The 22,680-nt window shown below is 41.8% G+C and overlaps 2 protein-coding genes across 3 annotated transcripts in view; one reads left to right on the top strand and one right to left on the bottom strand.

Moving 5' to 3' along the window:
• The first annotated feature begins 1,387 nt into the window (after positions 1-1,387).
• tbcd (tubulin folding cofactor D) overlaps positions 1,388-22,680 on the top strand; it is a 41,177-nt gene continuing 19,884 nt past the window's right edge. The window contains exons 1-14 of one of the 2 annotated variants that reach the window (XM_046834794.1): positions 1,388-2,030; positions 2,407-2,457; positions 2,929-3,026; positions 3,552-3,653; positions 4,345-4,491; positions 4,590-4,645; positions 5,565-5,706; positions 9,407-9,452; positions 9,570-9,702; positions 12,316-12,458; positions 12,558-12,618; positions 13,055-13,129; positions 13,262-13,356; positions 19,748-19,904. In XM_046834794.1, the coding sequence (XP_046690750.1) occupies positions 1,847-2,030; positions 2,407-2,457; positions 2,929-3,026; positions 3,552-3,653; positions 4,345-4,491; positions 4,590-4,645; positions 5,565-5,706; positions 9,407-9,452; positions 9,570-9,702; positions 12,316-12,458; positions 12,558-12,618; positions 13,055-13,129; positions 13,262-13,356; positions 19,748-19,904 (1,490 nt within the window). In that variant the 5' untranslated portion in view covers positions 1,388-1,846. Of the gene's footprint in view, positions 2,031-2,170; positions 2,270-2,406; positions 2,458-2,928; positions 3,027-3,551; positions 3,654-4,344; positions 4,492-4,589; positions 4,646-5,564; positions 5,707-9,406; positions 9,453-9,569; positions 9,703-12,315; positions 12,459-12,557; positions 12,619-13,054; positions 13,130-13,261; positions 13,357-19,747; positions 19,905-22,680 lie in introns of those variants that run through there. The other variant, XM_046834795.1, reaches the window with a different exon arrangement.
• On the bottom strand, positions 13,521-17,731 carry znf750 (zinc finger protein 750). The gene is made up of 3 exons (XM_046834796.1): positions 17,206-17,731; positions 14,402-15,661; positions 13,521-14,311 (listed from the first exon to the last, which is right to left on the bottom strand). The coding sequence occupies exons 2-3, from the start codon at positions 15,649-15,651 to the stop codon at positions 13,738-13,740; spliced, it is 1,824 nt and encodes a 607-aa protein (XP_046690752.1). The 5' UTR covers positions 15,652-15,661; positions 17,206-17,731; the 3' UTR covers positions 13,521-13,737.

Here is a 22,680-nt window from a genome sequence, read left to right as displayed (position 1 = left end):
TAAAAAGCTTCTTGAAATTTTTTCGAATTGTTATACAGCAATGTTTATGTACTTGAGAGAGGAATTGTCAGAGGAACATGAATCAGAGGAAGAAGAGGACCACGAGGACCTAATCACAGTCAGATGGTTCAGGTTGACATGGTTTGATTGATTAATAATATTTTGTATTAAATTATTTATATTTTGTCTTGAATGTAACTTGTCCAATCTGTTGTAGTCTATGTAATACATGATATTGAAGCTTTCAGCTGAACGAAGGCCATCATTGAGTAAACCTAGTTAGAAATTTCAGACCTAATGTTACATCATAATATTGGTCCAGCATGCAGCAGTCAGAGTTCTCACAAGGTCGAGAAAATGTCTCCATATAACCCCAATCTTCTCATCCCTACACTGGCTTCCTGTTACGTTTCAAATCCACTACAAACTACTGCTACTTATCTACAAAGCACTAAATGGTTTATCTCCATGTATCTCTCCAGTCTTCTAACACGCTACAATCCGTCACGCTCCCTGAGATCTCAAAACTCTGGACTTCTAGTAGTTTCTACAATAGCAAAGTCCACTAAAGGTGGTAGAACATTCTGACATTTAGCTCCTAAACTCTGGAATAGTCTTCCTGACAGTGTTCGGGGCTCAGACACACTCTCCCAGTTTAAGTGCAGATTAAAGACGTATGTTTTTAGCGAGTTCTACACATAACACACATCACATCATAACCTTGTGCTCCAGAACATCTGATCACATCACATTATCAACTTGTGCTGTTAATATCATGAACAGCAGCTACGCTAATTCCTCTCCACTGCTTCTCTTTCTCTCCCCATCCTGAGGCATCCTGAGGTTCCTCCAGCTCAAGTCACCTCCCACCTCATGAAGATTGTGGAGCTTTAAAGAAGTAGATGTCCACAAACATCCCGAACCATCTAGAGACGTACCAGCGCCAGCTGGATCCCACTTCATGTGGAGTTTGGACACTGGACCTCTTTGAGTGTTTAAAGGCTCTGGCATGGAGAAGTTGGTGTTGGATCTGTGATGATCTCAGATGTTGAGCTATTTTATGAGTTGCTCAGTAGCTCCTGGTTTTATAACCATAAAGACTGTAAAAGACTGTAGAAAGATCATCACTCATAATCACACACTCCAGTGCTCATGTTAGTTCTCACTCTCCAGTGTTCTGTAGTGTTTAAAGACTATAATCACACTCTTGATGTCACCCAAATGAGGACGAGGTTCTGCTTTTGAGTCTGGTTCCTCTCCAGGTTTCTTCCTCATAACATCTAAGGGAGTTTTTCCTTCACCACAGTCTCCATACTGCTCATCAGTGATAAACACACACCATTCACCTTCACTGTTAAATTCTGCAAAGCTGCTTTGAGACAATGTGTGTTGTGAAAAGCGCAATAGAAATAAACTTGACTTCACATAATGCCACTTTAAATGAGCAGGACAGGAGATATTTCAGGGTCAGAACTAATGTGGGTTTACATTTTTAATGTGTAAGTATTTTATGTTCATCTAGTGAAAGTCTGAGTGTTTATTATGCTGTAAAATGATGCAAAACGTGTTTCCGTAACGACATGAATGCTCCGGGCTTCCGTACGTCAGGTACGACGTCATTAGAGCGCGACAACAGAGTGACTACAGAGATGCTGCAGAGGCAACAAACAAGTGTCGCATCAAATTCCGTTATAACGAGAAGATCAAAGTCGTTTCGGAGATCATTCGATTCATCCTGGACTTTTAAAGGAAACCAGAAGTAGGAGTTGAAGCGCTGACAGGAAGCTCACCAAGCGCGATTCGAGATCCAGAAGCTCCACACCGGGACTCACCGTTTTTAGGCACGATGGCGCTTTCGGATGCGGAGAACCTGAACGGAGAAGATGGAGCAGGAGAACCCGAAGTCATTTCCAGTGCCAACGTGCTGGCTGCTTTCACTGAGAGTGCGGAGATCCGAGACCTAATCTCCAGCCTGGTGGACGTGCAAGATGACTGCGCAGCTCAGGAGAACACCATCCAGAAATTCATGGGTGAGAACCTGCTCCGTCACCACCTGATTTATCACCTGGTCCTGGGTCCAAATGTCGGCGGCTAGTGCGCACTATCTAGTGTGGAGTGATTATTACACGATGCTAAAAGGGTGTGGGATGGACTCAGGTGTTTTTAAATGGGCCTGGCCACGCCCATACCTCACCTTTACACACGCACACACTTTCACAACTATGGAACCTCTTGAGGACCAGATTTATATGAAAAACAACATCTAAATGTATTTGGAACATCTTAAACCACATCTACACATTTAAGCTCATTAATAATGCAAAATAACATGAATATGCAAATTAGAAATATCCAAGTATGTTAATACGCTTTGTTATGACTAATTGATTTTGGGTCTCGTTGCAGTTATAATGAACCGCTATCAGGAACAACCACATCTCCTTGACCCTCATCTGGGTAAGATCCCTCTCTCCTCCCTCCTCTCTTTCTCTCCTCTCTCCTCTCTTTCTCTCCCTCCTCCTCTCTCCTCTCTCTCCCTCCCTCCCTCTCTCCTCTCTCTCTCTCCCTCCTCCCCCTCTCTCTCTCTCTCTCCCTCCCCTCTCTCTCCCTCCCCCTCTCTCTCCCTCCCCCTCTCTCTCTCTCTCTCTCTCTCCTCCCTCCTCTCTCTCTCTTCCTCCTTCACACACTCTCTTTCTCTCTCTCTCTCTTCTTTCTTTCTCTCTCTCTTCCTCCATCCTCCCTCCTCCCTCTCTCTCCTCTCTCTCTCTCTCTCTTCCTCCTTCACACACTCTCTCTCTCACACTCTCTTTCTCTTCTTTCTCTCCTTTCTCTCTCTTCCCCCCTCTCTCTCTCTCTCTCTCTCTCTCTCTCTCTCTCTCTCTATATATATATATCCTTCCTCCTTCTTCTCGCTGTCCTGATGATCAGAGTGGATGATGAACCTGCTGCTGGAACTGATCCGGTGTGAAACGTCTCCTTTGCTGCTCGTCCACCTCAGCTTTAAATTCCTCTACATCATCTCAAAGGTGAGACCGAGTCCAAATCTTTAATTTCACCATGAACTGATTATTTCATTTTATCATTTTTTTTGTTTCTTTTTAACAAAGTACATTAATATTAATATGATTATTATTTCCAAGTGCTTTCAAGCTTTTACAATTTTATTTTGTGATATAGATTTTTCTTATATTTACTAAAGTATAAACTGAATCAAAAGACCAGAATGAAAAGAATTTGAATATTCAAATATTGAATAATGAATCATGATGAATTATTAAGAAAATCTTCTGACCAAAATTCTTTCGTTTCACACACTTTAGGACTCTTCGAAAGGTTTTATTTTAATTCTAAAGTAAACAAAACTTATTTTACTTATTTTTCTATTTTTTTAATTACTATTTTATTCTACTTTGAGAATACCATTAAAACATAATAATATAATCAGATAGTTTTATATTTCTATTTATAATTCTAGTAGCTGACAGTGAGTCCTGTATGAAAGCTCTGATCTGTCACTCTGTGTGTCTCTAATGCTCTGCTCCTCTGATCAGGTTCGAGGCTACAAGGTGTTCATGCAGTTTTTCCCACACGAGGTGGCGGACATGCAGCCGGTGCTCGATCTCCTGTGCAGGCAGGACCCGAGGGACACTGAGGTAGGAGTCGTTTAGAATTCGAGGCTCAAACGAATCACTTTATGATTCACTTCAAATCACTTTACAAATCAAATTACGGTTTACTTTGATTCCTTTCCTGACTCGGTTCATGATCCACTTTACAAGTCACTTTACGATTCATTTCATAATTCACTTTGAGTACCGATGAGTCACTTTACAATTCATTTTCTTTCACGATTTATTTTATGATTCATTTCACAACTCATTTTGAGTCACTTTACGATTCACTTCATCGCTTTACGAGTCACTTTACGACTCATTTCACAATTTCAATAGTACAAGTCAGTTCATTATGATTCATTTCATGATTCACGTCACATTTCCCTTTGAGTCTCTTTAAGACTCACTTTGAGTCACTTTAGGAATCACTTCACAGTTCGCTTCGATTCACTGTAAATAAATAAAGTAAATAAATAAAAAAGTAATATTTCAGAAGCAGTCGTCACTACAGGACTTTACTGATGCTCTTGTGGCTGAAAGAGTCTCTCAAAAATCTCCACAAAATCTAGTGGAACATCTCCCCTGAGTGGAGCTGATTACAGCAGTAAATGGGGACTCAATGTGAAATTGGATTTTCACAAAGGAGCACATAGAAATCTTATGGTCAGGTGTCCACAGACTTTTGGCCTTCAAATGTGTGTGTGTGTTTTCTCTCTCTCTCGGGTCACAGACATGGGAAACCCGCTACATGCTCCTGCTGTGGCTCTCTATGACGTGCCTCATCCCGTTCGACCTCTCGCGCCTGGACGGGCTACAGAGCTCCGACCCCGAGCAGAACCGTGAGCCCATCATGGACCGCATCCTCTCAGTCGCCATGGTAACGACATTGTACCTGCAGACAAAGTGACACTTAAATCCACTGATTATAAAGCGTGTGTGTGTGTGTGTGTGTGTGTGTGTGTGTGTGTGTTTCAGTCCTACCTTCAAGTCAGCGATAAATCCAGAGACGCCGCATCGGTGCTCGTGTCAAAGTAAGCGAATCGTTCTCTTTTTCTTTTTTTTCCTTTTCCTCACTGGAAGATCTTTTTTATCCGTTTATTGTTGCATCGAAGCTCACGTGCGTTAGAGCAGCTATAAATGGTCGTTCGTCGTTAGCCATCATCATATTCCTCTGACCAATCAGGAAGGAGCATTTGCCAGCTCAAAAAATAATAAAAGGCAAACTACAAATACTATAAGGCCAAAAGTTTGTGGACACCCCACAATAAGAGAGAGTGCTTTCTGAACATACTATTCCACTTTTAATCCTTTTACTGTTGTAATAAGCTCCACTCTTCTGGGAAGATGTTCCACTCGATTTGGTGGAGATTCATTCAGACACGAAGGTAAAGTCAGGTGCAGGTTTGGGTCTCGTCGTTCTCTCGAGTGAAGGAAGGAAATAAATCGTTTGTCTGTTCATAACAATACAAATACCAGCTTCTATCTGATGCACATTTTTTTTTAAATCACTAACTTTTATGCGGATGCACCGAAGCGAATCGCTGAATCTTACCATCCCTAATAAATAATAAATTCATGGATGGATGTTGTTGACGTTTATGACCACTAGGGGGCAGACCGATCCTGTGTCTGATGTGAGAAAGTTCTCTTTATTGAAATTAAATGTTTAATGAAATTTTTAAAATGTTTTATGTATTTTCCTGTAGAGAATTTTTTTTTTTTTGAAAATATAGATTTTAATGCATAGATTTTTTTTCACCTGTGTTTATCCATCTCTTGTTTTTTCTTATTTTCTGCTTTTCTAAATAAAAAATTGAATAAATGCATTTTTAAAAGGGGCTGTACTCATCGTGCTGAGAAAAAAAAAATCACCACATGAAGCATTTGTGCAAAACGAAAACTTTAAATGATTTCATTTCCAGCCGTGAACTGATTGTAGTTCTGATGCAGGTTTGTGACGCGGCCGGACGTGAAGCGGAAGCGTTTGGGTGATTTTCTGGACTGGGTCGTCGGTATTATTTCGCAGTCCAGCGACCTGAGCACGTCGGGTCACCAGGACACCATCGCCCTGGATGGAGCTCTGCAGTCCCTGGTAAATAAATCAATCTATCTATCCATCCATCCACCCACCCACATACATACATACATACATACATACATACCTACATTTACATTTGCGGCATTTAGCAGACGCCCTTATCCAGAGCGACGTACAAAGTGCTTTGAGTCTCTAGTAATGAATAAATCTACACTGGTACACAAGATTATAAACTTAATATAAATATAACTCGAATTCTACAAACTTGGAAAGTGCTAGTTTAGGTATTTCAGGAAGATGAAGGTCTTCAGTCGTTGTTTGAAGATAGTCAGGGACTCTGCTGTACGGACATCTAGGGGAAGTTCATTCCACCACCTCGGTGCCAGAACAGAGAAGAGCCTTGAAGTGTATCTATGTCTCTATCTCTCTATCTCTCTATCTCTCTCTCTCTGTCTCTATCTCTCTGTCTAATAACATGACAAAAACATTTAAAATGTAAATAAAACACAACCTACTCAGAGATGCAGACTCATAATGTGCAGCGCCCCCCAGAGGCTGTAATCCAGTGGTACTGCTCGTATTCACTGGTCTGGAAGTGGAGAACAAACCCTTTTCCAGGCTGAGGCATGCTAGCTAGCTTCAGGGTTGGCCGACCTCCTCACCATGACTAGCTTTTCTTCACAATGTATTTTTAAGTGTCCGAGATCAAATCAATTTCTTTTCCTCTGTAGGTATAAAAAAGTCTAACTCTGATGTATTAATGTGTGCAGCTACACACGTGTTTTATCAGTCGAACTCGGCTGTAACAGTTTCCCTCTGACCGACCAATCAGAGGACGGAAAAATGCTGATGCTATTCTGGGCCAGCGAGCTGCACTGTGAGGAGAATCTGAAATCTGATTGGTTAAAGAAACAGAGCTGTTTATTAAGGAGACTGTGGTAAAAAGTCCAGCAGTACTGATTCTGAAGGCTCTGAGCAGATTAGATTGACATGGCAGCACATAGAGGCTGAAATCTGATTGGACACAAAATCTAACATCCACATACACGTACTGGAAGCAGTGCAGCCGAGAGAAACGCTACAACATGAAGAGAATAAACTGTTGGGAATAAATTAATACAATTTAACGGAACAAATATTAAGATTTAGGTTGTAAATGTAGGTCAGTGTTTAGACCAGCAGAGAAGGTTTAGCTGAACCCTGACCGCCCGCCGCTGGTCTGCACCCCGGACCTTCTCGACTCACCTACATCACTACCTGACTTTAAAAACATCCTCATGGTCGTTGTGTCACTTCATGAGTTACTTTAGGATTTACTTCACAATTCTTTTCGATTCACTTCTATTTTTCTGGTGTGTTGATTTAAAGTCAATAAATAAATGAGTAACTTTTCAGTCAAAAGCAACAGTCACTACCTGACTTTACTACCACTTGTGGCTGAATGAATCTCAAACAAATCTCTACAAAATCGAGTGGAACGTCTTCCCAGAAGAGTGGAGCTGAATATAACAGTGAACGTGAACTCGGTGTGGAATGGGATCTTCATAAATTACATCCCAATCCCACGGTCAGGTGTCCGCAAACTTTTGACCACAGTGTATGTAGCAGTAGTGAGAAACGCATTGTATTAAAACTCAACTTCCCTAAGAACTAAAGCGGTTCCTGTTCCAGCAAGTTCACAAAGTGCGCTCCATGAAGACGGGGTAGTTGGTGTGAAGGTTAGAGGGAAAGATCTTGAGAACCTTTAGGATGAACGAGACCTGGAGCTTATTAAAACAGTAGACACCATGAGGGAGTAGATCAGGAACGAGGTGTAATGACGGACCGATGGGGCAGTAGGATTTTCCGGTTCTCCAGGGCAGTTATTCATGTGTTAGTTTAGTGCCACTCCTGTATTCTGTCTGAGACGCTCGTCAAACTGGTCTCAGAGATTTGCGAGAGAATGTGTGTGTGCGTGCGTGTGCGAGCGTGTGCGTGCGTGCGTGCGTGCGTGTGTGCGTGCGTGTGTGTGCGTGTGTGTGTGTGTGCAGGTGCTTTGCAGGAGTCGAATGAGGTACATACCTATAACATATAATTACCGTTAGAACTTGACCAGGTGTTTAATTTTACACACAGAGAAATTTGTCCAGTCGGCAGAGTTTTTGAGTTTTCATACGAGCGCATGTGGGATTGAAGAAGTCAAGAAGAAGATTTTATTGTTATTACAACCAAATAAATCTCACGCAGTACCCAGTGAAATGAGACAACAATCCTCCAGAACACTGGTGCTACATAGCATAACACAGAGCAACATAACACAACATAGAGCTACATAACATAGAGCTACATAACCCCACATAGAGCTACATAACATAGAGCTACATAGCCCCACATAGAGCTATATAACATGAAGCTACATAACCCCACATAGAGCTACATAACATAGAGCTACATAACATAGAGCTACATAACCCCACATAGAGCTACATAGCCCCACATAGAGCTACATAGCCCCACATAGAGCTACATTACCCCACATAGAGATACATAGCATAACACAGAGCAACATAACATAACATAGAGCTACATAGCCCCACATAGAGCTACATTACCCCACATAGAGCTACATACCCCCACATAGAGCTACATAGCATAACATAGAGCTACATAGCATAACATAGAGCTACATAGCCCCACATAGAGCTACATAGCCCCACATAGAGCTACATAGCCACACATACAGCTACATTACCCCACATAGAGATACATAGCATAACACAGAGCAACATAACACAACATCGAGCTACATAACTCCATATAGAGCTACATAACCCAACATAGACTAGGGACTATATAACCCAACATAGAACTATGTAACGGAACACAGAGCTACATAACACAACATAGAGCTACAAAGTATTACATAGAGATACATTACCCAACATAGAGCTACATAACATAAAGTTCCGGACTAAAATAAGTGTCCTCGCCTCATAAAGTGCATCGTGTTCAACTAAGTGTAAACAGTGCAGACAAACAGACAACACAAGACACAAAATATCACCAACCAGTAAACTGCTGTATAATGTGTTCTACAGTAAAATGTGCGAGAGAGAGAGAGAGAGAGCAATAGAGTTTGATAGAGAGCGATGAAGAGAGAGCGATGGAGAAAGAGACGGAGAGAGCGATGGAGAAAGAGACAGAGAGAGCGATTGAGAGTGAGAGAGAGAGCGATGTCGCTTTTCTTGTCCGAGGTGTTTAAAACTGGCTGCATGTCACTGCAGTTTCAGGGAAAACAGAGTTTTGAATCACGTTAAAAGTCACCATGTTGCAGATTTTGCAAGTGAAGACAGGGGGCGCCCTCATTCCGTTTTCTGTTCATAGCCAGACGCAGTGCAGATTACACAGATACACATGGGGCAAAAGTATTCGGACCCTTCCCCTCACACGCACTTCAAAAAGGCACACAATTGTACCACGATATCTTCAGATGTGTAGCATAAAATTCTCTATTCACACCTCCCCATCTCTCTCTCTCTCTCTCTCTCTCTCTCTCTCTCTCTCTCTCTCTCTATCACTCTCTCCTTCTCTTTCACTTCAGTCTCCAGTGTCAGAGCTAATAATCAATAATGAGGGGTAATCAATCCAAAAATAATCAATTAAATGTAGCTATTGATAGACAGATGAATGTGTAGGTGGGGCGATGTATAGATAGACAGACAGACAAACAGTTTTTATTCCAAAGCATGCTGAGAAAGCTCTCCTTGTCCTCCAGGCTCAGCTTTTCAAGCACGGCAAGCGTGAGGACATCCTGCAGTATGGTGCGTATCGCCTCGACGAGAACGTTCCCACATCTCTGGTGATGATTTATTTGATGATTTGATGATTTTTGTGTGAAATAACGAATGAGCAGTGACGGTAACATTGATGTTCCTCAGTCCCGACAGTGCTTCAGTGCCTGGACCAGAAGAAGATAGCGGAGAGCAGTCAGACTATGCTGAGGAAGCTGGCTGTGAAGGTGGTGCAGAGAATGGGGCTCACGTTTCTGAAGCCACGCCTGGCTGGGTGGAGGTAAGAGACCTCAACACAAACTCTATCAGTACGGGTTCCTCTCAAGCTGCTTCATCTGTAGAACATTTATGGAAGGAGTTTTCAGTGTCGGAGCTTCTCAGGGTAAAGATGTATACCCTGTTTATAGTCTCTGTAACATCTAAGATTTTGTAGACACCAGACCATAAGATTGAGATGAACGTCCGATTTCACATTGTCTCCATTCGCTGTTATAATAAACTCCAGTCTTCTGGGAAGATGTTCCACTAGATTTTGTAGAGATTTGTATGAGATTTTTTTCAGCTACAAGGGTGTGTTTTAGTAAAGTCAGGTAATACAGGATGTAGGTGAGGTGAAGAGGTTTGGGGTGAGGAGACCTGGGGTTCATCCCACAAGTGTTCAATAGTGTTGGAGCTCTATAGCTGGAGATCTTCTACTCTAAACCATGGAAAGCGGATCTGCATGGAGCTGGCTTTTGTGTCACAGTTGTGGAACATGTTTTGGGGTCCCCTTAGTTTAAGTGAAGGGACAATTTCATGCTACAGCATCCAAAGACGTCTGATACAATTGTGCACCTCGTACTTTGTGCAACAGTTTAAGGAAGAACTGTTTATGGGTAGAAATTAATGGTCGGCCGATTAATTGGTCGATCGCTGGGACTATCGGCTATCAGCAAAAACCCATACCGATTTTCTTTCGGTCTGCTGCCATTACGAGAGCGGCCTCTAGAGGCGAATCGCTAATACCACGCGCTGTTTGTTTTTACACGTAAAACTGCACGAAGAGCGCTATATTATATTTATAATTTCTTAATGATATGATGTTTTTTATAAATAAATATATTCGTATTTCCTTTAACACATTTTCATGATACAGAACTGTATTTTTTAAATGTATTAATTAATTATTTTTGTAATAAAGTTCAGTACTATTTTATGTGCAATGTTAAAGTTAACTCTCGGTTCATTAATCGGTTATCGGAAGGTACGATTCAACCTAGCTATCACACATTTATTAATTAAGGAAAAATCATGTGGCCCTCAGAGAAAAAAGGTTTGGGGACCCCTGGTGTACATTGAGAGAAAAATGATGCAGCCCTCAAGGAAAAAAGGTTTGGGGACCCCTGGTGTACATTGAGAGAAAAATGATGCGGCCCTCAAAGAAAAAAGGTTTGGGGACCCCTGGTGTACTTTGAGAGAAAAATGATGCGGCCCTCAGAGAAAAAAGGTTTGGGGACCCCTGGTGTACATTGAGAGAAAAATGATGTGGCCCTCAGAGAAAAAAGGTTTGGGGACCCCTGGTGTACACTGAGAGAAAGTACATTGCGATCTGCCTTTTATTGATCATGCTTTCGGGAACCTCGGCCCTCAAGGGTATGAATCACGGCTGAAACCGTTTCAAGCTAAATGTGATTCATAGCTCTGAGAATGTGACAAATGTCTCACAAACAAGTTTTGGAACAATTTGAAAGAGAAGAAAGAATAGAATCTGCCAGGCTGCAGGATTGCAGAGTTTACTGTTGGATCAATGCTTTATAGGGGCAAGTTGAAGCACTGGCAAGACCTTCATACTCAACTGCCCCAGGAATGCTGCTGTACCATGGCTGAACCTCGATTCAGGTCCCAACTGCCTAACAAGTGTACAAATAAAAACTTTATTTTCTGCAAACAGAACAGTCCGCCGCTGCCAACAATTACAATTTATTAATCGTTAAAGTATAAACAGCAATTGTTTGTTCTACAAATGTTGTGGAAAATCTACAAAACATGTTTGGTACTGTTATCACTTATGTTACATCAGCTACGTTAGCAATCATTCTCTGGCCACATCTGGTTTACATTTGGTTGACATTTGGTTGCCATTACTTATATTTTCACCTCTAAACTGTAACTGGAGGCTCCTTCTGTAAATGCTGAACAAACATTTAACCAGGGCCGTGTATCGGCAAGAATCTAGCGATACGATACGATACATCGTTATACTGTAATACTTTCTTTCCAGAGCGATATTTTGGGATATTTCTTCTGTTAGGAATAGGATCTAATTCAGGGAAATCTCTCATTACGAACACACCACCATATGCAAACCATTGTTCTTTTTAACCAGTTTTTATTTGATCGAGTAAAAATAAGTATTTGATCCTTAAGCAAAACTTGACTTAGTACTTGGTGGAGGTCGGACGTTTCTTGCAGTTGGTCACCAGGATTGCGCACATCTCAGGAGGGATTTTGGTCCACTCCTTTTTACAGATACTCTCTAAATATTAAAGGGTTTAAAGCTTTTACTTGGCAAAACGAAGCTCCTTTGACAGATCTTCTATGGGAAACAGGTTGTTCGTTTATGCTAGTACTTCCTGTCTGTTAAGTAGACTGTTATTTATCTAGCGGTCGAGATATAAACTCGAAACAAAAGAACTGGCATGAATCTTTAAATTCTAATGAATTCTTCTATGATCTTTTTTTCCCATATACTGACAGACAGGTTTTTTTTGTCAATTCAAGTCCCTGCAAAGTTTTGTTACTACGGGAACTACAGGAGTTAAAAAAGACTGAACACATTCTGATGAATCAGAATCGAGAATTCAGCAGCACTGCGGTACAAGTAACAATACAATTCAATTCGCTCGTCATCCAGGTACCAGAGAGGAAGCCGATCTCTGGCATTCAACCTCAGCCAATCGGAGGCTTCCGGAAATGTGCTGGACGTAAAACCCGATTTAGGGTCCATAACCCCAGAGGAGGACTACGACATCCCAGAAGAAGTGGAGAATGTCATTGGTATGTTCCGCTTCGACTAAAAATAAAAGCGTACTGTTGTCGCATCATTGGTGTTCCATATTACATTATATAATTATTGAAACTTATTTCTTTTTACAGAGCAGCTGCTGGCGGGTTTAAAAGACAAGGAGACGATCGTGCGCTGGTCTGCCGCTAAAGGGTAGGAACGTTTTTTTTTTTTTTAAACCTACCTCATCGTTTAATGTCGGTGTTTTGTATTAAACAAATTTACGCAAATAACCCCGAACTGAGGTAATCACCAGAACTGGATTCGTACGCTAACTTCTCCATGCAGTTAGCATGATGCAAATCTGTGCTCCTGAGCTTCTAAGGCATGGTTGCCATGTGTTAGCATTGGAGTCCCTGTTCAAAGCTGAACCAATAATCACTATTTAAACACAGAGTGTTTTAACCAAACGGGTACAATTTGTTGACTGGATGTGGAAAAGATGTGTAAATTGTTCCCCTGAAGCATTTCTTGATTTCTCTTTGGGCTCCGTGTTCCAGGAAATGCTTCTATTCTAATGAAGTGCGCTGCAATATTCGTTTTAGGGTGCAAAGATTGTGATCATTGTTTATCTTTGTTTAACGTGCAGTATTGGAAGAGTTACTGGGAGGCTGCCCAAGGAGCTGGCAGACGACGTGGTCGGCTCAGTCCTGGACTGTTTTAGGTAAGGATTTGATGCTAGTTCCTGTTAAACCTTGTCTAAGGATTCATTACCTGATTTATCAAGGATAGCAGAAAAGAAACTGTTGGGTTATTTTGGGGGGTCTGATGGTTCCTCTTGTTCTTTGTATTCCAGCTTCCAGGAGACAGAGAATGCATGGCATGGAGGTTGCCTTGCTCTAGCGGAACTTGGTCGTAGAGGATTGTTGCTTCCTTCACGCCTCTCAGATGGTGGGTTGATTTTGTTTATAATAAAGGGGGATTACCAGAAAGGGATAAAACCTTTTAGCAAGTATCATTACTTGATTTGTCGTTATGGACCATGGTACAAAAACGATAAATTGGGCGAAAAAATGGTTCTAAGGTTTCTACCAGTGAAAGTACACACACAAGACTGTATTTTACAAACTCTTTATTTACAGCAAAATTAAATGTTTAAACATAACATGTTGTACAATCTCATTTTAAACCTGCACTCTGACATATCTGACACTCGGACTTATCGGAGAATGCTGCATGTAAGAAAAGCTATATACATACATATCAAAGGTAAGTCTTTGACATCAGCCAAAAAGGGTGCATCTGAAAGAACCAGTCCTCTTCAAATGTCAATCAGCAGTTCTGGGTCCTCCTCCTCTTGTCCCGGACCGGCTCGTTCACCCTGACTCTCTTGCTGGTGGTTTTCATAGTCTCCTCACTCTGTTTTTTCTGCTTCTTGGTTGCCATGTTCTGCTTAGACTTGCTTGTGTCAGGAGCCTCATCTGGTTCGTGACTTTGAATATCCGTTTGTGGTTCTGAAGGAAGTTTGATCGTATTGATGTTGCTTGAGCTAGCCAGCTGACAGAGTGCAAATGCTGCAGAGTGTCTGCGGTCACACTGCTCTTCCTCCGTTGGACTTGTCTGCACTTGTCTGAGACTGACTTGTTTAGGGACCTCGTCTGAGTTTGTGCCAGAACCTGCCTGGGCACAGAGACGGAGATCGAGAGGGGAATCTTCTTCACCGCTTTCAGATTCTGAGTCGAGCTCCTCGTCTGACACATTGTCGAATGTGTGGATGGTTTTGTCCCAGTCTCGTTTTGACAGATTTAGAGGAGCTTCTGCGTCATCGCTGTCTTCATCCTCAGCTTCTTCGGATAAGAAGCCAGAGCGTAGAGTAGTACCAAGAGTAGTACCTTCTATAATATCTCTGTAAAGAGAACAGAAAACAAAATGTGTTTGTTTTATTTTCTTTACAATGCTTATTTTTTTCCAAGTCCTGAGTGAAAGTTGTACCTACCTTCTTTGCTTCTTTGTGCTGCTTTCTTGCTGTTTGGTGCACAGATCCATTGATCTTTCTGGTTCTCTGATTGGCCCCCTTCCTGGAGTGGTACACTCTGTTTGGCAGGTAGATTGTGGCTCACGATGAGTAGAATGCTGTGTGTTGCTGGCCTTGTGCTGGGTGATCTCTGCAATGCTTGGCCTGTCTGGAGACCCCGAAGCAGCGCAGCCAGCCATCGGGCTCTGGCGAGTAGCCCTGTCACCTCCATGCTGTTGGTTCCCTCTGGCTTCCGATGGTCTGCTGTAGGAGCCTGGCTGGAGGTAGGCGTACCTTCCATAGTCCCTTGGCTCAAAGCCATGGGAGAACATCTCCATGGGTATATACCTTGGGCCCTGTAAAGTCTGAGTGTGTTCAGGAGGATAAACACCATAAGGAAAGGGTGGGACACCTTGGAGCAGGGGGTGACTATATCTGTAGGGGTATGGTGGAAGAAGAGAAGGGTGATTGGGTGGGATTAGAGATGCTGGTACAAGGGGTCTGTTGTGATCTTGAAGGCTCAGACAGTAAGCAGGTGGGATGCTTTGGTTCTGCAAGTAGGTCTGGTAAAAGGCATGAGCAGTTCTATCAGGAAGCATGTATGGTGGGTAATCTGCAGGGGGTTTGAGGTGAGCAGATGTTGCCCAGGTTGATCCAGGGTGGAAAGAAGGGCGAACAGGTCCGTGTGAAGGTGGTTGATCCGCTTTACGCAGGGGCACAGCCTCGTTTTCAGATTTCCGTTGAACTGGAGAAAAGGCAGAGGAGGAAGTGCACTGTATCGGTGTTTCAACAGCTCCCGGATCCCTGCTTTCACTGCTGATCAGCTCAGTATTTTCTGGAGCTTTCTTCACAGGACTCTCATTTCCTTCTCCATTATGTTCCACTTCCACCTTTTTGGAGGCCAACTCATCCAGCTTTTCTATAGTATTCATTTTGCCGTTAGGGTTGTTCGGTTGGATTGGACTGGGTTTGACTGGCATTGAGGGTTCAGGGTGTACCTGATTAGTGGAAGTGCTGCGCTGTGAAGCTCGGGACGCTCTGCCTGTCTGGTCTCCACGCTGAGACACTAGAGAGATGGAGTTCTTGCACAGGTTGTACTTCATGTGATTAAAGAGATGCGACTTGATGTTGCAGGTGAAGGGACATTGGAAGCACTGGTATTTGAAGGGTTTGCCAGGAGGACGGGGAATATAATGAGGCTTCTTTGGTTTTCTTTCTTGACGCGTTTCCATATTGGCTTTCCTAAAAAAAATACAAAGAAATTAAATAGGTGAAAATGCACAAAACATTTTTTAAGCCTGGCCTTGTGTGAACTGTTCCTTGGGGGGCCATCTGAGGTTTTATTTTTTTTATTATTTTTTTTTGCCTGGGGTACTATTTGGCAGCTTGACGGTACACATTCAAACTTGGGGGCCTGTTTTGCATACACTGAGGCAGTTTTTTTCCAGGGCTTTTTGGCTTGTGCTTCGTCGATTGTTTGATTTGCCGCACACTCCTAGCCCTGAGATTCAGCGACAGGTAGGAGCTGTTCTGACTAAGAAATCGCAGGCCTGTGGAGACTTGCTTCTCTTCTTCGAATCCTATTCTGACGGCGTGGGAAACGGCAGACACCTGCTTCCCGTAACCCCACCTGTAAGCCACTTGCGCACACACACGATGATCTCACCTGCACACAGGTCTTCGGAAAGCTGCCTGGTGCTGATTAATGATCATAACGGTACTTCAGAGGTTTTAGGAGTTTCGCCTTGTTGGCCCGTATTGATTAATTGTTTTTATAAATGCCTGCCATAGTTTGTGATCGTTCCAAAGTTGCAGAGCGCTTCGTGATGAGCTATTTTATGCAAAAGCTTGAAAAAATGCAAATCGAAAAGAATGCTTCATCGGAGCCCTAAGAAGACTGAAGATTTACAAGCCCCGGGGTTGGTATTGGAAGGGTGAAGATCTTCTTTTTTTTTTTTCTCTCTCCTTCTGAAGTATTACATGCAAATTCTCTGTTGTTTAAGACACTGCCCTAAGGAACCTGCTTGTCATGCATTGTCACAGCATCTTGTCAATCCAGTTTTGGATTAGCTGTTGCAAGTGCTGCCGCTCCCTCCAGAGGAATAAAATTGCTTCAAGAAGTTTCTGTTGTGAAATACTGATTTTTTAGTTTTGTGTACTTATTAATTTGGTTTGCTTAGGACATCTTTTACAGCTTGAATCTATCTAGTGATCTTAGCATTCCAAGGAATATGACATGGTATATTACAAGGAACATGCCAATGGGGCAATATTTTCGAACAGGTTTTATTCAAATATTATAAGTTCTGTAAACATCTACTGTCGTGAAACTAAAGTTGTGAAGCAATATAATAATTGCAGAAATTCTTCATGAGCTTTTCATTTGAAGATAAATGTCACTTTATGCGTTGTAATGATTGTAGCATTTGTGGTATGACAACAATTTAAACCTTTTGAACTCAATTGAAGACATTTTTAATAAATGATCAAGCACAAATATTAAACAATGGGATGCCAGATATTTCTATTAACTGTTTTACCTATTAATAGTATTGAAAGAGTACGTGTGGTTCATGTGTTCTATAGCAGTACAGCTCATGGGTAACAGGTGGATTAGGAGCTTCAAGCTTTATTCAGAAATATAACACTAAAATAACAAGATCTACTGATTTCTAACAAGAGACTGGTGGATACAATGCGATATACAATACAGTTTTCCAATCACACGTGGCTGTCGACAATCTGGCAACAAAAAAGCGAAATGTCAACATGTAGACGAGACTTACCTGCTGCCTGATGGCGGTCCCGGTATAAACCTTCCAAAATCCGTGAAGTTGTCCTGGACCACGGACAACCGCTTGGACGATGTCGAAGTGTGTGTGAGGACTACGGGCGTTGTATCTGATCAGTCCTGTATGTCTGTCTAACACGGTGGAGCTGTCAGTGGGGTGGAGTCTATGCCCAGGTAGAGCCCTCAGGCAACACCTCTCTAGCTAATATTAGTCAGGCCCCAAGCCACGATTCACCAGCATGGCTCCCACAAGCCTGAGATCATTGCCATTGCTCTTTGGCATGTGCCGCTGTGTTCCTACCTGAGACAGGATCAGAATCAGGGGGACGGGAGGCTGTGAGGATGCACCGCTAGGATTTGCATGCAGTCGAATTTGTTTTTCCTGGCTTGTTCAGCTTAGTGGGAATGTCTGGAAGGGAGATTATTCGCCCATTTACATTACCTCATCTTTGAGTTTGACAAAATGGTTTCTTATGGATATAAGATTCCTTCATTGCACAATGAATACGACTCGAATCACGACTTTCCATCGGCTGTTTTTAGATTTATTACCGAGTATTACCCGGTTTGAATGGTCATTCCAATACTTTCATGCCGATTCAATTTTTTTTTTGTATATTTATAAAATAAATATATATTTAATATCTTGAACTTAACGTGGTGTTCTGTTCATGGAAATGTCATGCATGAAAAACTTCAGGGTTACAATTGTTTACAAAAATTAGTACTGTACATATTTAAATAGCAAACCTAATATTTAAATAGGGAATATGTCATTTATTTTACAGTTAAATGGGTTTCTGACTACAGAATTTTAAAAACCAATGCGCGAATGGATCCGTGTTTTGGAAAAGTATCAAAAAGTATGTACTTTGATTTGAGTGATTAACAGGGTCTGGATTAGTGTAAGAACAGTATTTAAAAATATCCGGGTTTCCATATTATTGCCCTATTTATTTTTTAGAAAAAATGGGCCTTTTTCGTCTAAAAACGCTCCGCATTCGCCCTGAAACATCTGAAAACGCTCACTTCCCTGTTCTGCACGTGAGCAAAAACGTGAGACGATTTAACCTGCGTCATTTCTGCCCGCCGTTTATTTACTTACTGGCTCTTCGAAACGGCACGGCCACGGCTAAAAACGTGTCATTGTTTCCGAAAGCCTTTTTATTGAGATGCAAAAACAGCTCCGTTTTGGTTGGCTGAAAACGCCACCTCAGCGTGGATGGAAGCCCGAAACGCAAAGAGAAATATGCGTTTCCAAAAAAAAAAAACACGCATTAAAGTGGCCAAAAAACGAAAGGTTTTTTTAATGGAGCCGTTTTCTGTGCTGCCAAAAGTTTGGCAATAGACCGGATCTGCACAGCTGTGCTACGTTGTGAGGTAGCAGTTGCCATGACAGTACAGCGCCCCCTCCCGCTGTGCGACCAAACACATGGAAAACATCAGAGATTGTAACATAACGCAGGTTCTGGTTGAAATTTAAATCATTATCTCGGAGATAAAGACGGTCTGAAAAACCTGCATAAATGAGAACATTTACGGCATTTTAAAATGAAAAAAGAAATTAGGATCCTTGATTGCATTGATTCCACCAACAGATAAAATTTTTTTCATCATTGTAATCTAATGAATTGTTTTGTTTATTTATATAACATCATAATGAAAATCATGAGTATTCAAGACCAGGAAAACCAGGAATTTGGTTCTGAAGGTCGTTAACTTCCAATCAGACCCACGCCAAGCTGCCAGTCCTGGGCCCCTGAGCGAGGCCCTTAACACCATGGCTGAGACGAATGTAAATCACTGTGAATAAAGGCATCTGACAAATGGCATAAATGTAAATATAGTTTGTATATTGATAAGTTTCTGTATGTTTAGTATTATGATTAGTCGTATGGACTCTGTGTGTGTTTAGCTGATGGTGAAGATATAATGGTAAATCAGAGGGATGGAAAAAAAACAATGATGATAAAACCCCTTAAGTGTCTGCTTTTATAATTATATATATATTTGGCACACCCAAAAACAAGTGCAAATGCCATTTATTTGGCCTCCAGTGAAATAAAGAGTTAATCAGATCTTCACTGCTGCTACATTCATGGAAAACTCTAAAGAGAAACACACACGTATCTTCTGTATCACATCGTCCAAGATTGGTTTTGGAATGAAATTGTTAATTGACGTTTTTTGTCTAGACAAGTTAATTATACAGTTTTCCTTCATTCTCATGCAGTTCCTATCATAGCTACTGGCAGTGCAGTTAGATTTGCCCCTTACTTTCTTTTTAACCCCTTACAAGCTAAAAGTATTGGCACCCTAGACTTCACGCTATCAAGCAGGGCCGTAGCTACAGAATGTCTCGATCGACTGGGACGTCTTGCATGTTTTTGTGGTGTTCATTAAAGTCTCAGGCTTAAACTGTTCGATTTATACACAGAAACAGGCCCCATATAATTGACACCACCTTTCCACCCCCCCTAGTGGCGTCCCTGCTGACATTTTATATCTATAATATAATTGTGTGTTTTTGTGTGTAGTGGTCCCTCTGATCCTGAAGGCCCTGGTGTATGATGAAAGAAGAGGAGCCTGCAGTCTGGGCTGGAACGTGCGAGACGCTGCGTGTTACGTGTGCTGGGCGTTCGCTCGCGCTTACGAACCCAAAGAGCTGGAGCTGTACGTCAATCAAATTGCCAGGTAACGACGCAACGTCACGTCACACGACTACACCGACTACGACCTCACTTTTAAAATTAGAACATTTAGCGAGACAACATAAGGACGCTAAAAAACTAGCTGCCGTTATGCTAATGACACGTGAGCTGATTAGCTGTCCTGATTTGGTGTCTCTCAGTTCATCTAACAGTAATAAATGACTTCCTGTATTTATTCCGCTGATGAATAAAAATTCGAATTACAATTACCCGGCTGCGTTGGGAGCATTCCGACGTATTTGTTTTTCCCTCCATACAAACTGACATAGGGGGCGGAGTCAAGAGACGTCCTGAGGGGAGAAAGTGGGGTTTTTTTTGTTTTTCTTTTCTTTTCTTTTTTTCCAGCTACGTCATGCACTCATGCTGAGGGATATGATTTAAAGCCTTAAGGTTTTAAAAAAAATATATATATATTTATACGAGTGAGAATAATTTTTATATTCTATTTCTTTGTTTATTTTTTTTAGACATTACAGCGCCAAAATGGTTCGAAAGAATAAAAAAACAAGCGAAAAAGAAAACACCAATTATCAACGCTGATCCTAAAACACATCAAATTTTTGGATTTGTTTTGTTTCTGTCATTATTTCTCTCTCTTTTCAAAGCGTAGCACAGCGAGTGTGTCGGGAAGCCATAAAAACGCATTACACCTAAAACAAAAAACAAACAGCACCGGCGAATGTGTTCAGGAATTTTGGGTGCGTACTCACCCGGGACCGATTTGAATTCTTGGGCTGCCGTCACAGTTCGTACTTCACGCTCCAGGGTGGATTCTTCTTGACTCGGATCAGTTGGGTGTATCTTGTCATACTTGACATCGCTTCCCAAGCTTTGAGAAGAGGGGGAGACGGTCCGTGGTCTTCTTTATCTTGTTTAGCGATTGATTAAGTAGAAAAGAGTGTTTTATATATCGGGGACACAAAATTCACTACGTGATTGTTTCCTTTTTTTTTTTTTTTTTTTTTTTTTTAGTTAAACTCCATTAAGTGACTGCTGAATTCTAGATTCTGATTGGTTCAGACAGCAGTGATGCCTACTTATACGCACGTTCCTACACACACACACACACACACACACACACACACACACACACACACACATACAGACAGACGCACAAACACGTTTGATGTGTTATTAAAATCGTTTTTGTTTGTATTGTGTTAAAAAAATGCATAGATAAAAGATCAAATTTCAAACATTTTATGATTGATTTTTTGCTTATTTCATGATCATTCAAATTGTTGTTTTTTCCAGATGTGTCTGGTGTCATTTTCGCTTGTTTTGTGCTGGGTTTTTTATTTATTTATTTGTTTGTTTGCTTGACCAAAAGAATGAGCTTTTTGAACATCCCATTCAACACACTGTTTATTCTCCATTTTCTGTTATAATAAGCTTCAATCTTCTTGGGAGATGTTCCTCTAGACGTTGTGGAGATTTTGTGTGAGATTCGTTCAGCCACAAGGATGTGTGTAAGGAAAGTCAGGTACTTCAGGATGTAGGTGAGGTGAGGAGGCCTGGGGTGCAGCCGGCATGAAAAATTCATCTTGTTCAATAGGGTTGAGAGTCAGAGCTCTATGGCATGAGAGATCTTTCACTCCATCCCATGGAATCCTGATGAAAATGGCTTTTGTGCCATGTTGGAACAGGTTTGGGTCCTTCAGATCAATTGAAGGGAAAAAATTCATACATCCGAAGACGTCCGATACAATCGTGTGCCTTCAAGTTTGTGCTGGAAGTTTTGAAAAGAACCAGATATGATTTTGGGAAAGACGGGTGTCGTCTGGAGAACCTGTCTATTTGAACCAACTGCTGGCACCCTTTGTATCAGCCCTCGTATTATTCACTTAATAACCTCTGACTCTTCTGGTCACATCCTCCAGGCTGTGTTTTTATCCAGTTCTCCAACTCCTGAGCCACAAAGCTAAAACAATCCCGCATGTCACGTTTCCTCATTTTTGCGTGTCAGTTTGTGCTACAGGCGTCCGTGAGGCTGATTTACAGCCCTGTAAGTGTATAAGTACCTTTTTGCGGGGTTTTTTTTTTTTGTTTGTTGTTGTTTTTCTCTTAAGATCTTTTGTCCTGGAGGAATGCTCAGAGTTTTGTAGCAGGCCTGTCTGCTTCTCGTCCAAAACCAGTTCTTGATGCCTCACCCGGCTCGGAGTGTCTCAATCACACCCTTTTATTTATTCGTTCTCTGATGGGCTTCTGTGTCCGGTGTGTGTCTGTGTGGCATCTACTATGTCAAACTATAAAAGAACACATCTGGAATTATGGATTAGACAAAAGATTTTCGATTCTTCAATGTGTCCACATTTTGTTAGTTGATGACACCTTGGCACACTTTTGGCTTTTCTCTCCATCAGCCTCATGAGTTAATCACCCTGGAATGGTTTTCACACCGTCTTACGGAGCTCCCAGAGATATTGAGTGCTTGTTGCCTGCTTTTCCTTCACTCTCTGGTCAAATTCGTTCAAACCGGATTTAGATGGGCTGATTTTATGTAGGCCAGGTCATCTGATGCACCATTCCATCACTCCTTCGAGAAGCAATGGCTCCTACAGAAACCTAGAGTTGTCATTGGGGTCATTGTCCTGTTGGAGAACAAATGACAGACCAAATGCAAACCAGATGGGACGGCATGTCGCTGCAAAATGCTGTGGTAGCCATGCTGGTTAATTGTGCCCTCAAATTTGGTGTCAAACTGTGTCACCAGCAAAACATCTCACACAACACACCTCCTCCTCCATGCTTCACAGTGG

The sequence above is a fragment of the Silurus meridionalis genome, chromosome 22, assembly GCF_014805685.1.
Source record: "Silurus meridionalis isolate SWU-2019-XX chromosome 22, ASM1480568v1, whole genome shotgun sequence".
In the NCBI taxonomy this organism is placed as follows: domain Eukaryota; kingdom Metazoa; phylum Chordata; class Actinopteri; order Siluriformes; family Siluridae; genus Silurus; species Silurus meridionalis.
The sequence above is the reverse complement of the archived record's forward strand: the minus strand, read 5'-3'. Positions and strand labels throughout refer to the sequence as shown.

What these genes read in the sequence shown, in the direction of transcription:
- znf750 (XM_046834796.1), bottom strand. Translation starts at nt 15,651, where the DNA reads ATGGAAACGCGTCAAGAAAGAAAACCAAAGAAGCCTCATTATATTCCC. An exon ending in AGCACAAAGAAGCAAAGAAG is followed by an intron (nt 14,312 to 14,401) that starts GTAGGTACAACT and finishes TTCTCTTTACAG; the next exon opens with AGATATTATAGAAGGTACTA.